Below are 12,343 nucleotides of genomic sequence, written 5' to 3' on the forward strand. Positions count from 1 at the left end.
TAGAATACGCTGTAGGCCCCCCATTGGGCCCTAAACAGTGAAAACATATAACTTTATATTAAAAATTGTGTTTTACTGATTAAGCAATTCTATTATAAGACCAGGTTTTTACGTAAAATGGGCTTTAGGGGGGGGAGGGGGGGGGGGGCTATTGGGGCTATTGGGGGCCCATCGTGGGTTTAGGGGTTAAGCTTGGGCCCTGAAGAAGGCAACATAAACGGTCTTCGGTTTACACCACTGAGTAATGCAGCGGCCAATAAATAAAAGTATCAGGTTCTGGATTCCTAAACTACCTTAAAAATATAAGCCTATGAGTACATGATAAGTAGTCTTAAAAAGGGGCTGTATTCGTCATGATTAAGATTAATAACGAATATTTGCGAATATAAGCATAAAGAGAAATGAAATGATCAACAGTGGCCAAATAATCTGAAGCTTCCTAGCTCTGAGGTAACGGCCATTTGGCCATTTCGGTTGACAATGAATAGATATTACAGCATCAGTGGCCTTTGGGCACATACAAAAACGTAAAAAAAAAAAGAAAAAAGAAAAAAAGGGCCTGATTCATGAAAGGGCCAACAACCCTACTCTGATAATCATAATCATCATAAACAAATAGATATTTAGCTCGGGCACCAAGCATACGAGCCATCTCTCACGACCCCCTCCTCTTTACTTTCGATATGTCTTCTGCGTTTAGATCTATTATTCTTATACAAACCACTTGAAGAAGCAAAGTACATAGCAGGGGGAGGATGTTGGGTATCGTTCAGCATGCTGATCACGTTTGGAAGATTGTCATACATCTGCTTTAGAATATATAGAAAGCGTGGTACAATTACAGAGTACAAGATGGATCACCGCGAAATCAAATGACAAAGACGTAGTTTCACCACCAGGCCCATGATGCCCTAACACCAGTAAAGCCATACTCTGTCGCAGGCACCCAGGTTCTCTCTTTACACCATTCCAAAGCGAATTGCTTTTCACCAACAAGAATGCCTGGACACGTCCGGCAGTCAGCCGTGGTCGAAGGACATCCTCTTTGCAAATGAGACAAGGCAGCTTGCTAAAAGGGTGTTGTTCAACCACTACTATCCTCCCAGACTGTATTATGCTCTCCTCCCCCTACCTTACAATGTCCAAGACAGTACTTCGGTCTGGTAAAGTTTCAGAATAATCAGTTTCCTCACCTTCGTCTTTGACCACCACGGAGATATCGGCTAGGAGAGAAGTCAGGACTGTATACTACTTGAAAAGCCCGCTTTGGCGCAATATAAATATAAATATATATATATATATTTCTTAACACAGTGTGACGTGACCAAGAGTTTAAGATTTTACTTATTTAGGCTGCTGATCAAGAGACTCCCATGGATGTTTTTCTCATAACACAGTTTAAAGTAAATATAGGGTTGAGGATCTATCTAGATGGCTCATACAAGTATAACCTAATATATACCTGTAAATTCTACTACCCCGAGGATCTTTAAGAATAACTGACAATTTAGCATTCTAAATAATTATTATCCTCACACAGAATTCAAAACAATCGCTATCAGCGGCAGACGCACAATTTTTAATTATAACAGAACCCTCAATAACTTTTTTCATTAGGATTAATACCTAACTCCAGGCTATCATAAACAGTGGTAGAGAATATAGAGCCTTCATTGTCAGTTGACAGCAAAATCTTCAGATTAGGAGAAAATAAAAATCCTCTGTTACATTTTCATCTCTGATCTGGCCATGGGATGTGAGCGAAGATGCATCACCTCGGTCCTCTGGCTCGAGGAGCAGCCCCTGGCCAGAGCTGCCCCTGGCTAGAGCTGGGACATTGGCCAAGTGCAGTTTTCCGTCACGCTTTCCCATCCTACGGAGTTGACATCCTGGGAGCTCTGCGGTGATAGAATCATGATGCTGGCATTGGACTGCTCCCATTTGTGAACAGCTGCTAATTGGGCATTTGCTGCGCTCTTGGCAGTTGGCGGGTTGCTCGTGTTTGCTCGTCCGTGGCCTAATTTGTCCTTTTACGGAAGATTCACGTTTCTGTTTGGCCTTCACATATATTACAGTTGGGTTACTCCGTTTGAAAGCCTGGTGCAAAGCTTGAAAATGGTCGGAATGCGTGGTAATGGAACCCTTCAGACTGTTGATCCATCCTTGTGTTTCACCTGTTCTTCGGCCTGTCAGTATGTAAGTCGGCCAAGTTCATGTCCCTCACTCACCTGGATTCGTTTTGTGCTCAAAGTATAGTTGAACGGGCATAGTGAAGTGAAGACTCGATATACTTTGCTGCTTGAATCGAATCATTAATATAACTCCAGTTCAGAGCAGGACGCGAAGATGGAGCGCCCTTCCAAAAACCTTTAATCCATCGCTTAATATACTTTCTAACCTCACTTTTCCAGCTTGTTTCTTCGCCGTAGTAGGTTTCCAGGGTTTTATAAACCTCTTCACGTCGGATACAAGCAATTTGGCCCTCCTTAAGCAGAAGTGGATGATACTCTCTTTTCTGCCATCCACAATTACACTAATTGTTTGAACTGACTCTGTTTTTTCTGCGAAGTACACCATCAGAGAATTTGTCTGGGGATGCGAAGGTAAGGAATTTTGTCTCCAGGTCCAAAAGCTTGCCTAAACTATACCCTCTCGATACTTTCCAACACCATATGATATCAGCCGGAGGTCTTTCAGAAGAGTCCTTGACCTTGCGGACGAATCTAACGAGAGTTGCTACCAGTTCCCCAAACGTAAAGACACTTGCATCTAATCCAGTTGGCTCAGCCATGGCTTTTCGAGAAGATTGCGAGGTGGGTGTTCAGCAAGGACGACTTGGAATGGTTCATGATTAAAGAGAACTAGAGAGTGGTCCGGGTTTGATGAACTATCAACTAACTACCTAACTTATAACTAGTTAAACTTCTCTTGACTTACTTACTAGTAACATTCTTGAGCCTCGTAGCGGGCAACATTGAGGAGGGGAACGAATAAGTTAGCAACTGTGGCAAAGATCCTGGTCAGTACAGGAAGCACAAGCATCATCCAACCATTTTTCACATCCATGCCACTCAACAACCATCATTACAAGGCTGTATTACCATGACCTACAATATCAGCCTTGCGCCACAAACTGCCCGGTCACAGGAGTGAACCACAGCCTACCACTATAGAGACAGAAATGGGGACGCAGGCTCCCAAGATGTGAGTCGTGCTGTGTTGGGCTTGGAGTGCAGAGCGGCTTATAACTGCCTAGCATGTCATGTTAGCAAGATCGCTATGATTGCGCCCCGGCGGAAAAGAAAATTGCTTGGGAATCTCTTAATTGCTTAGTATTGGCTCCTCTCGACTATAAGCTTTGTAATCGTTAAGGTACAATGGATATAAAACATACCACAGTATAGAATGGTGAAGCTTGGTTTACACGTCTCTGTACACTCTCTCCATAGGCATTATTTTGCTCTACAAGCTATGTCTACTGGTGCATCTGATCGCTGTGTTCTTTGTTCGCCCTCGTTGATACGTTAGAAGTCCCCCCATCCGAGACTCCAACGTGGCCGTCCTCTTCTCCATTGTGTTCTGGAACCCTAGCTGATAGTGTCGGGGCTGCCTCAGGGGTCTTAGGCGGCTGTGGTCCAGATTTCTCGGTTACTTTGGGGCTCTGACCAGACTCTGCGATACGGATGCTCCCCTTCCCACTGGAGACCGGGAAGAGATCATAGATCATGACCACCAGCATCAATATGTTGAATATCGTGGACAAATCCAATGTGTGGGTCCATCCAGCCCAAATCACCGACCATATTCCTCTGATGAGCAACGTAAGGGAGGTACTGGAAATTGGGACTCGGCCACTTTTCGTAGAACCGATAGAGTTCGCCATTCCCTCAAACCATGCTGCCGCAGACGGGGTACGCATATAGAAGGGTTCCAATATGCAACGGTCCCAGGAGTACGGTACATGCATACGACAAAAGTAATCAAAGTGGTCCTCTAGGCTCGGAGCCATAAAGGTCTTCCATCCAGCCCGAACGCAATCCGGGCAATGGCTTGTTCCAGAGATTCGTTTAGCACATTCGGTGGCCATGCAAGTAAACGAACTCAATGGATATTGCAAAACAATGTTAAGCCGGTCAACCCAGAAGTCCTTGAGCCTGCCCTCGTCATCGTACGGCTCTTGCTCTCTCAGCCACCGCGACCAGGAGACCAGCATCTCCGATGCAACTTCGCGGTCGCCCCAGAAGTATTCCTGATGCTTTGCGTGACAGTAACACCTAAATCGGTAGCCCATATTCCGTAGTTCAGCTTGGACTAGTCTTTCAAGTCGCTTATATTGCTTTATCGGAACAGCGGGTTCTTTTCTTGCCTCCCAGTGTTCGAGATTGCATTTATTCTTATGCTGGTTGAGCCGATCCTTCATATTTACTGCCCTGCCAATCTTGTACACCCCAGTCCGTGCCGACGGGTCATACAGAATGTAGGCGTAACCTTCTTTCTTCTTCTCGCTATTCTTGGGTAATCCGCGTAATATATCCACAATTTTTAGTATAATGTCCTCATTTGTCTGCAATTTCGATTTGGATTCTGGTGTCAATTCTCCGTTGCCTAAGTCGCCAACAGATACCTCGGTTCCTGGAGTCTCGGGCTGGCCAGAGAAAGAAAGCGGGGATTTGGATCTTTCCGTCTCATCGCCAGGCAACGCTGTTAGCCTGTCATCCGGTGCCCTTGGCGGGGGTGCAGTGGAATTCCTCGTCTCTGGAAGCCTGTTAGGCGAGTCTGGAACATAAGAAGTAGGGCCTGTGCGATTTGGTTGAGCAGCTGGTGGCCTATGGTTGTTACTGCGCTCATGATCCGAATTTACTAGATTAGCTGCGTCTCGGCGGTTCCGCGTAGGCTTCATCGTGAATCTCGGTGCATTATCCTCGGGGGTTGCCGGAGAGCTGGCAGGTCTGCTTTCAGGAGAGCATGACTCCAGGAACCGTCTTTGTGGGTTTCGGCGTAACTCATCGTCGGGCACTTGGGAGAGGTACGCTTGTACCGTTTGATCTGTGGGTGAACGAGCTGTATTCCCAACTTTGCTGCGCCTCTTCGCCACGCTATCCTGTCGCTTGTCCAGTCCGGCTAGAGTTTTTGCGCGTCTAGCAGCAGGGGAAGGGCTTCCACCCATTGCCGGAATGTCATCGTCATCATTGTCGGAGAGGAACCCGCTGTCAGGAGTTTCAACAGATGGTGTCGCATGCGACTTTTCTGTATATGGCGTGTGCTGGTGGGCATCGTTGGAAGAAGCAGCGAATAGGGCAGACCTGGAAGACATCGGAGTAGGTATACAACGGGCAGCTGTCGACTATGGATATAGAACTTAATGATCACGCATTATTTCAGCACCGGCGAGGGGGGTCTCTACAACATTTTATAACATTAAACAAGTGGCTGGAGAGGGGGTTCCGTACCCCAGGCACCCATCCAGGTAGCGCAGTCTGTCTGATGTTCCCAAGGCCGCACCGCCACGGGCTTTAACAGGAAGCCAAGGGTTATACCATGCTAAGAAACACCCGATGCTACATTGAGCATGGGTGTTCGCATCACCCGAGTCATTCACCTACAGTAGTCCAGACACTGGTTGCATGGGCCTGCAAGGATTGCATTCCTCCCTTCCCCGTTTTGACGACAGTGGGCGCTAAAGATGTGGCTTATCTCGCAAGGCTTCCAAAAAAAAGCATAGTTTCCTCTGTGCACATACCGGAACCTCTGTAATGGCCAGGGGAGACGCTCGAATCTAAGCCTTCCCAGGAAGTTAACTCCGTCTGCCTCAGGAGTAGTTAGTTTGCTCAGCCCAATCCCCTAGCTCGCTTTCGGGATTTGAGCCAGTTCTTACCCGAAATTGGATCTTGGAATTGGATAGCGACAATGTAGGTCATTAATTAGCATAACAATTTCGTCCACTTGCGTTTGTTAGCACATATGTAGATAGACACCGCCATGTCTTGCATCAACTATCGTCAGTGCCTATACCCTAGTACCTGGGATCTCAAGGGTTACACTTCGCATCCGGAGCCCCTGATTGGCCCAGCTTTGATGTTCCCGCGTGTACGTGTGTTGTCCAGGGTGTGTAGCAATGTACCGCTCCCGCCTATATACCTGCTTTAATATAGCCTATATTTCTTATCCCCTATCTCCTCTCTGTCTTGACCCTACCACAACTATATATGTATATCTTGTACGAACGTGTAGACTCTGTGAGCAAAGGCGGTGAGGGGCGAGCGCTACAACGGAAAGAGAAAGTCTCAACCTGTCTAGAAAATCCGGCACATAGGCAAGAGAAGATAACTGATAACTCGAACTAATACATTAACAACTTAAATCGAACGAACAATTAAGCCAGAAAGCCAGAAAGTTAGAAAGCCGGAAAGCCGGAAATACAATATCAAATCAAGAACATGAAAGAAAACCAAAATCCAATCTGTGTTAAGAAATTTTCAAGAATGCAGCATGTTCACCAAAACAAGGATTCCACATGCTGTTCTCTGCAAACAGAAACCTCAAACAGCCCCAACGGGCATCCTATCAGCCCCCCAAGCACGAGATTTCTCCCGTCTCAGCGCGGCATCTTCCTCTTCGGCCCAGGCAAGGGAATCACTCGGCAACATGACAGCCTGGTCAATAGCAACGGGGAGACCACGATGACGGCCACGCAATGTAACTGCCGCCAGGATCAATTTGCTAATAGTATGCCAAGCACTGCAGAAGGAGCTGTTCTTGCCGGGGTAGCCGACACTAACGCCGACGCAACCGTAGGCGGAGACAACCTCGAAGATGATGTTAAAGGTAGAGTAGTTCACGGGGTCGCGGTTGAAATTAGACGATTCAGCGATGGAAATGAAGAGGACTGCTAGGGCAATCCACCAGATGTCGTGGCTGAGTTGGGAGCGTAGCTGTTGGTGGACGAAATAGCTACGGGAGCCTTCGGTGGTAGAGACATCTTGCCGTCCGAGAAGGTGGTGTCGGACCAGGCGAACGAAGAGACCCGGTGTGGCTTGATCGTCGGCGTCATATTCTGCGCCCTCATGGGCATAGACGCCCAGGGAGCGTTCTTCATAGACGTTGGTGTTCCTCATGGTGACGAGCACGGGGAACGCGGAGACGTACATCATGAGGACGTATAACACGAGCAACCCCTGTCGAAGTTCGGAGATGGTTACGACGTAGAAACCTCCAGAGCGTACGGCTGCAAATAGATAGATGTCAGAAAAGATAAAAAGGGCAGTAGGTGAGGACGACTGGGTTCGAGACATACCTAATGCTTGGAACAAACCATCCAAAATTCGGTAGCCTGCCGGCAGTTGTTCGATCTGTTCATTTCCGATTGCGAGGATCTCGAAACCGGCCCAATCAATGCCATTCAGGACAATGATGGTTCCCAGCAGATACCAAGTGTGGCGTCTCGGGAAAAGGTTGGTATAGACCTAATCAATTAGCAGATGTATCGCAGTCTCCACTTTCATCTACATACCCTTCTGGGATGATCCAGGATAAAGTCTAAAGTAGTCCTCCATGTCTTCCATGCCGGACCATCTGGAATCATGCGCCTCATAGCCCAGATTATAAACCGCAAGAAGCAGGGATAAAGGGTGTTCCCGGCGAGAATCAGGAGACCCATGGTGAGAAGCGGGTACACACTTGTACGGATTAGTATGTTTCAAAGCATGAAAATGCAGCTGAGGGACGTACTTCTTCTGCAGTGCAACCATATTTGCGTCCAGAAGGGACATCCCGCTGTTGACAAATGCAGAGACAGCAAAAAAGGCTCCTGTCCAGAACGGGGAGAGACCGTTCGTCCGAGTGATTTCTGGATGGTTTGCTTTGAGCCAGCCCCCCATTCCAATAATGCCCACGAGCAGGAACATTAACCAGTAAAGAGCGACTATCACTGCCACAAACGAGACAGCCTTATACTCAACTCCCCCAAGTCTCTCGCGTTCGTCGGCGGTGAGGCCATGGAACTGAGAGTTCCGCGAAATGAGCCCCTTAGAGGCGAAGTACTTCTGTGTTCCTTGGATCATGCCCTTCAGCCGATGGACGTCATCGTCCTCCCTCAAAGGCAGATTTTGGGGGGCATCTTTCGGATGGTTAATCAAGTCAGGCCGAGCGCCGACTCCCACCATGGGGAATACTCGATGGTTCTGATGGCGCGAGCGTGGTCGTGCACCTATCGTTATTTGATCGTCGTCAGACCATTTAATATGGTCGTCGCCCCTCAATTCGGTCGGTTTCTCTACGAGACTGGCTTCACTTATCTCGGATACCTTGTTGTCACAACTGGCATCCGGGTTTGAAGGCTGCCCATTGGCAACCGTGGCGCCCGCTCCTTTGGGCGGCATGTCAAATTCGGACGTGGGACGTGACTCCCTATCCTGAGCCAACCTTTTTGAGAGGCCTTTCAGTTTTGATTCAAAGGCCTTTTTCCGCACGAGCAGAACAGCGATAGAGATGGGGATAGCGTGCCCCAGCATCAGGAGCGTGAAAAGAATAGCTTGCTGAAAAGTATTTAAGGAAGATAGGTCCACCTAACGAGAGTGTAAGTGGGGGGGCGTAACTGGAGCGGATAAGGCTTCCGACGCGAAGGGCGCAAACTTACAGTGTTCAAACCAGCGCCTGTCATGGCACTGACACACATGAACAACGCATCAGTATACGAGACGCTGCGAAAGGGATTTGAAGCTCCCCAGAAGATGACACTGCAGATCAGTGGAGCGGCAAGAAAGTAGGCATAATGAAGAGTAATGAAGTTGCATGGCGGTACTACCGCCATGATGCTTCGACCAAGAGGCCGAAGCCAGCCTCGTACTACATATATCACTAATATTAGAGCGAGGTTCAATCAACCGTATCATGGCTAGCATCAATCTCAAAGAGAGAGGCGGAAAGTGGACACTCACAGGTGACCGTCATCGGCGAAATGAATATATTCAATGTCACCCAGCACGCAAGGGGGATCTGTAATGCAACTGCAGTATGATAGTCGACGTTTCGGGAACTTTGGGAAGCCCCTATGACCTCAGCTAGCGAACTGAAGAAATAGTTCTTTGCTTGTAATGGCAGGGCGCACACCGCTACCCGCAAGGATGTTGTTGGAATTTCTGATGTATCTTTAGTCTTGTTCGATAATGCATGTCGATTCTGGATGAGAGATGATAAGATATGATGATCGGTGACCACAAAAGAGGCGCTATTCAGTACTGTGAGAGAGAAGAAGAGCTGGTTGCCGGTAATACCGCGACTAGTACAGAGCGATCGTGATGAAATGAATACTAAAGTTTGATAACGGTAGTAAATAGTCTCTAAGTTGAATTTGTAGACTGTATGAAAACTGGGGCAAAAGCGTGTTATTCCATTTCAACAGAGCCTTGAGTGGCAAGAATAAGAGTTCAACGTATGAATCAAGGAAATCTGTGGACGGAAGCCAGGAAGATGCAGGTGCAGATGCAAGAGAAAGGAAAAAGAGATAATGAAAACATTCAAATTAAAGAAAAGGGAAAAAAAAAAAGAAAGCGGCGGGACGGGGCCAATCACCGGGCTGTGGATCCGCAAGCTTAGCTACTCTTGGCATAGCCTGCACTGTATGTTGTATGGTAGGGCTGGCGGGAAGTGACAGATTGGGACATGACGAGGTCTAGGAATTTCATGATTGGTAGTAGTAGTAGTAGGAGCAGTATTATTACTGAATTACCTATATAGTACCACTGTAGTACCTCAGGTACTAGTGTTATACTAGTAGTACTAGTAAGTACTATACATGTATGTCCCTCATGGATCGACTTGCTCTTCACGGATCCAGTGACCACTTTTCCCACCCTTCTTTTCGAGAAGTTGCACCCCATCAACCATCATCCCTTTATCGACCGCCTTCAGCATGTCATACACTGTTAACGCAGCCCCCATAGTCGCCGTCATAGCCTCCATCTCCACCCCCGTACGACCAAGGCAACTCACGGTTGCTACAACGCGCATTGCACCGTATCTCGTGGGCTGATCGGTTTCATTCGGAGGAATTGGATCGACGAGCTTGACGTCTACTTCGACACCGGTGATTCCGATGCCCGGGTGACACAAGGGAATAATATCCGGAGTCTGCTTGGCAGCCATAATACCTGCAATTCGAGCAACACTGAACACGTCCCCCTTGCGTGTCCCACGCCCCTCTCGGAGAAGCTCCCACGGGCGCGGGTTAGAAAAGCGCACGAGACATGTCGCGGTTGCAGAGCGTTCCGTAACAGGCTTTTGACTGATCTTCGTCATATGAACCTTTTGCGCGGAGGTAAGGTGAGGGAGATCGGGGTCAGAATCTGTTGGAAGAGAAGCCGTCTTTTCCTGGCGCTTTGCGTCTGACGGCTCCATTCTAGACGATGTGCCCCTATGATCCCCATGGTAACAACGGGCTTGGCCAGGAAGAGGTGGATTGATATGAAGCAAGTGAGTCGGGATCCTTGACCATGGATTCTTCTTCTTCCTCGAGGAAGCCGCCAAAGAGTGTCCTGAGCTCCTGAGTGCCCTCATGGGTCCCTTATCTAGATCCCGCCTATCAGCATCACTCTCGGAAGCCAGGTTCATAATACAAGAGCTCCGCTGAGCCAGCCGGTGGTAATCTCAATGGAACGAACGATATCTCAGCGTATGCATTACTCATGACACATAATAACATCACATTGGTTCGCCAGACAGCCGGGGGAGAAAAGAAAAGAAGGTTGGTTGCGCCTACCCACCAATGAGAATCATGGGCCTATTCTTCATGTTTTTCAATTCGCCCATGCCAGCATGTTTTGCTTTCTTCCGTTTGACAGCCATGCCAATAACGTCCAGGAGCTCTCGTTCTCTTTCGTTGACCACCCCACCCTCCTCCTTGATCCGAGCCGCGCTATCCGCAGCCTCGAGCAATTGTAATTCATTCATAGTGACCTCGTCGATGGGTTCCCCATTATTTGCCTTCCGAATAATGTCGCGCAATGATACCTCCGCATTGCCAAATAGACACACTTTCAAATTCCCATCGGAAGTGATGCGTAGACGGTTGCAGGTTCCGCAGAAATTATGCGTCATGCTAGTGATGAACCCAACGCGACCCTCAAAACCGGGGACCTGATAGGTTTTACTCGTATCATTCTTATGGCCCACCACCTTTTCAAGGGTGGGATACTTCTCTCGGATAACCGCCAGCATTTCCTGGTATGAGAGCATCTTCGTCTCGTTCCATCGGTTTCCATCAAATGGCATGTACTCGATAAAGCGGACTTCGATGGGGCTCTCGCGTCCCAGCTCCACAAACGGGATAATCTCCCGATCATTGATCCCGCGCATTACCACACAGTTGACTTTTAACTTAATCCCTGCCCCTAGTATATTCAGTTCCAAGACCCTATCAATGCTTTTCATCACGGCATCGAACCCCTTCCTCCTCGTCATGATTTGAAACTGGAAAGGATCCAGGGTATCAAGACTGAGGTTGATCCCCGTCAGGCCAGCTTCGACCATGGCATCCAATTTGCGGTGCAACGAAATCCCGTTGGTTGTCAGGCATAGCTCCCGAAGGCCGTTACGCCGCAGACCGCCGATCGATTGCATCAAAGGGACAATATCCTTCCGGACCGTCGGTTCTCCTCCCGTCAAGCGGATCTTCGTGACACCTTGCGAGACAAAAAGGGAGGATAGATAGACGATCTCGGGCGAGGTGAGGAGGCGCGCTGGTGGCGAAAGCTCCACGCCTTCTTCTGGCATGCAGTACACGCATCGGAGGTTGCACCGCTCCGTGATACTGATTCGGAGATAGTCATGTTGGCGATCGAAAGTGTCCGTCAAGAATTCGGAAAACGGCTTCGCGGTTTTCAAGGCAGACCATCGCGCGGACGGTTTTCGGACCGAGGTGTCAGGGTTGTGGAAATAGGTCGCGGGAAGATTTTTTGCATCATTCTTTCCATTCTCCACAGGTGGTGAGATTGTACTATAATTTCTTAGACGCACGGCAGCTCTGTTGCTACCGATCGGTAGCTGTCTGAAGGGAGTGCGGGGAGACCTCCGAAGCGATGGTAGAGCGGCCAACAATCCGCGCCGAAACAATACCTCGGTCATCGTGAGCAGGGGTTAGGGCCTCGCGGTGACGCAAGCCCAGCACTATCGGGCATACCACGAGTGTCTGAATAAATTCACAAAGAAAGTGGCGGGCATTTGGATCTTAAAAAGGGCCGAAGTTAAAGGGAAGGAGGGGAATGGATCATTGACCCTCGCATAAGGTTCCATACTTATCAGTCATCGAGTCAACCGGCGCCATTTCATTCGCCGAGGTCTCTTCTCC

General features: G+C 48.4%; 4 protein-coding genes across 4 annotated transcripts; all 4 read right to left on the reverse strand.

Annotated features, from left to right (window-relative positions):
* Window positions 1–1,695: 1,695 nt before the first annotated feature.
* On the reverse strand, window positions 1,696–2,268 carry BDW43DRAFT_306268 (uncharacterized protein; the record flags this gene model as incomplete). Its single annotated transcript, XM_032045993.1, has 2 exons — window positions 1,696–2,174; window positions 2,229–2,268. 2 exons carry the CDS (start codon window positions 2,266–2,268, stop codon window positions 1,696–1,698), a joined length of 519 nt encoding a protein of 172 aa, XP_031905242.1.
* Window positions 2,269–3,105: 837 nt separating this feature from the next.
* Window positions 3,106–5,518, reverse strand: BDW43DRAFT_115873 (T5orf172 domain-containing protein). The gene is made up of 2 exons (XM_032037994.1): window positions 3,395–5,518; window positions 3,106–3,339 (listed from the first exon to the last, which is right to left on the reverse strand). The coding sequence occupies exon 1, from the start codon at window positions 5,312–5,314 to the stop codon at window positions 3,476–3,478; it is 1,839 nt and encodes a 612-aa protein (XP_031905243.1). The 5' UTR covers window positions 5,315–5,518; the 3' UTR covers window positions 3,106–3,339; window positions 3,395–3,475.
* Window positions 5,519–6,343: 825 nt separating this feature from the next.
* On the reverse strand, window positions 6,344–8,567 carry BDW43DRAFT_115887 (putative potassium transporter). The gene is made up of 4 exons (XM_032037995.1): window positions 7,729–8,567; window positions 7,511–7,676; window positions 7,295–7,463; window positions 6,344–7,225 (listed from the first exon to the last, which is right to left on the reverse strand). The coding sequence occupies exons 1-4, from the start codon at window positions 8,508–8,510 to the stop codon at window positions 6,540–6,542; spliced, it is 1,803 nt and encodes a 600-aa protein (XP_031905244.1). The 5' UTR covers window positions 8,511–8,567; the 3' UTR covers window positions 6,344–6,539.
* Window positions 8,568–9,804: 1,237 nt separating this feature from the next.
* On the reverse strand, window positions 9,805–12,120 carry BDW43DRAFT_296671 (uncharacterized protein; the record flags this gene model as incomplete). Its single annotated transcript, XM_032044252.1, has 2 exons — window positions 9,805–10,507; window positions 10,757–12,120. The coding sequence occupies 2 exons, from the start codon at window positions 12,118–12,120 to the stop codon at window positions 9,805–9,807; spliced, it is 2,067 nt and encodes a 688-aa protein (XP_031905245.1).
* Between the last annotated feature and the right edge of the window lie 223 nt (window positions 12,121–12,343).

Source organism: Aspergillus alliaceus (assembly GCF_009176365.1).
Source record: "Aspergillus alliaceus strain CBS 536.65 unplaced genomic scaffold BDW43scaffold_3, whole genome shotgun sequence".
NCBI lineage: Eukaryota > Fungi > Ascomycota > Eurotiomycetes > Eurotiales > Aspergillaceae > Aspergillus > Aspergillus alliaceus.

Coding starts and splice junctions, on each gene's coding strand:
- BDW43DRAFT_115873 (XM_032037994.1), bottom strand. CDS start 5,314: ATGTCTTCCAGGTCTGCCCTATTCGCTGCTTCTTCCAACGATGCCCAC.
- BDW43DRAFT_115887 (XM_032037995.1), bottom strand. CDS start 8,510: ATGCTGGGGCACGCTATCCCCATCTCTATCGCTGTTCTGCTCGTGCGG. Junction 7,677..7,728: donor ATGGTTGCACTGCAGAAGAA/GTACGTCCCTCA, acceptor AATCCGTACAAG/TGTGTACCCGCTTCTCACCA. Junction 7,226..7,294: donor TGGTTTGTTCCAAGCATTAG/GTATGTCTCGAA, acceptor ATCTATTTGCAG/CCGTACGCTCTGGAGGTTTC.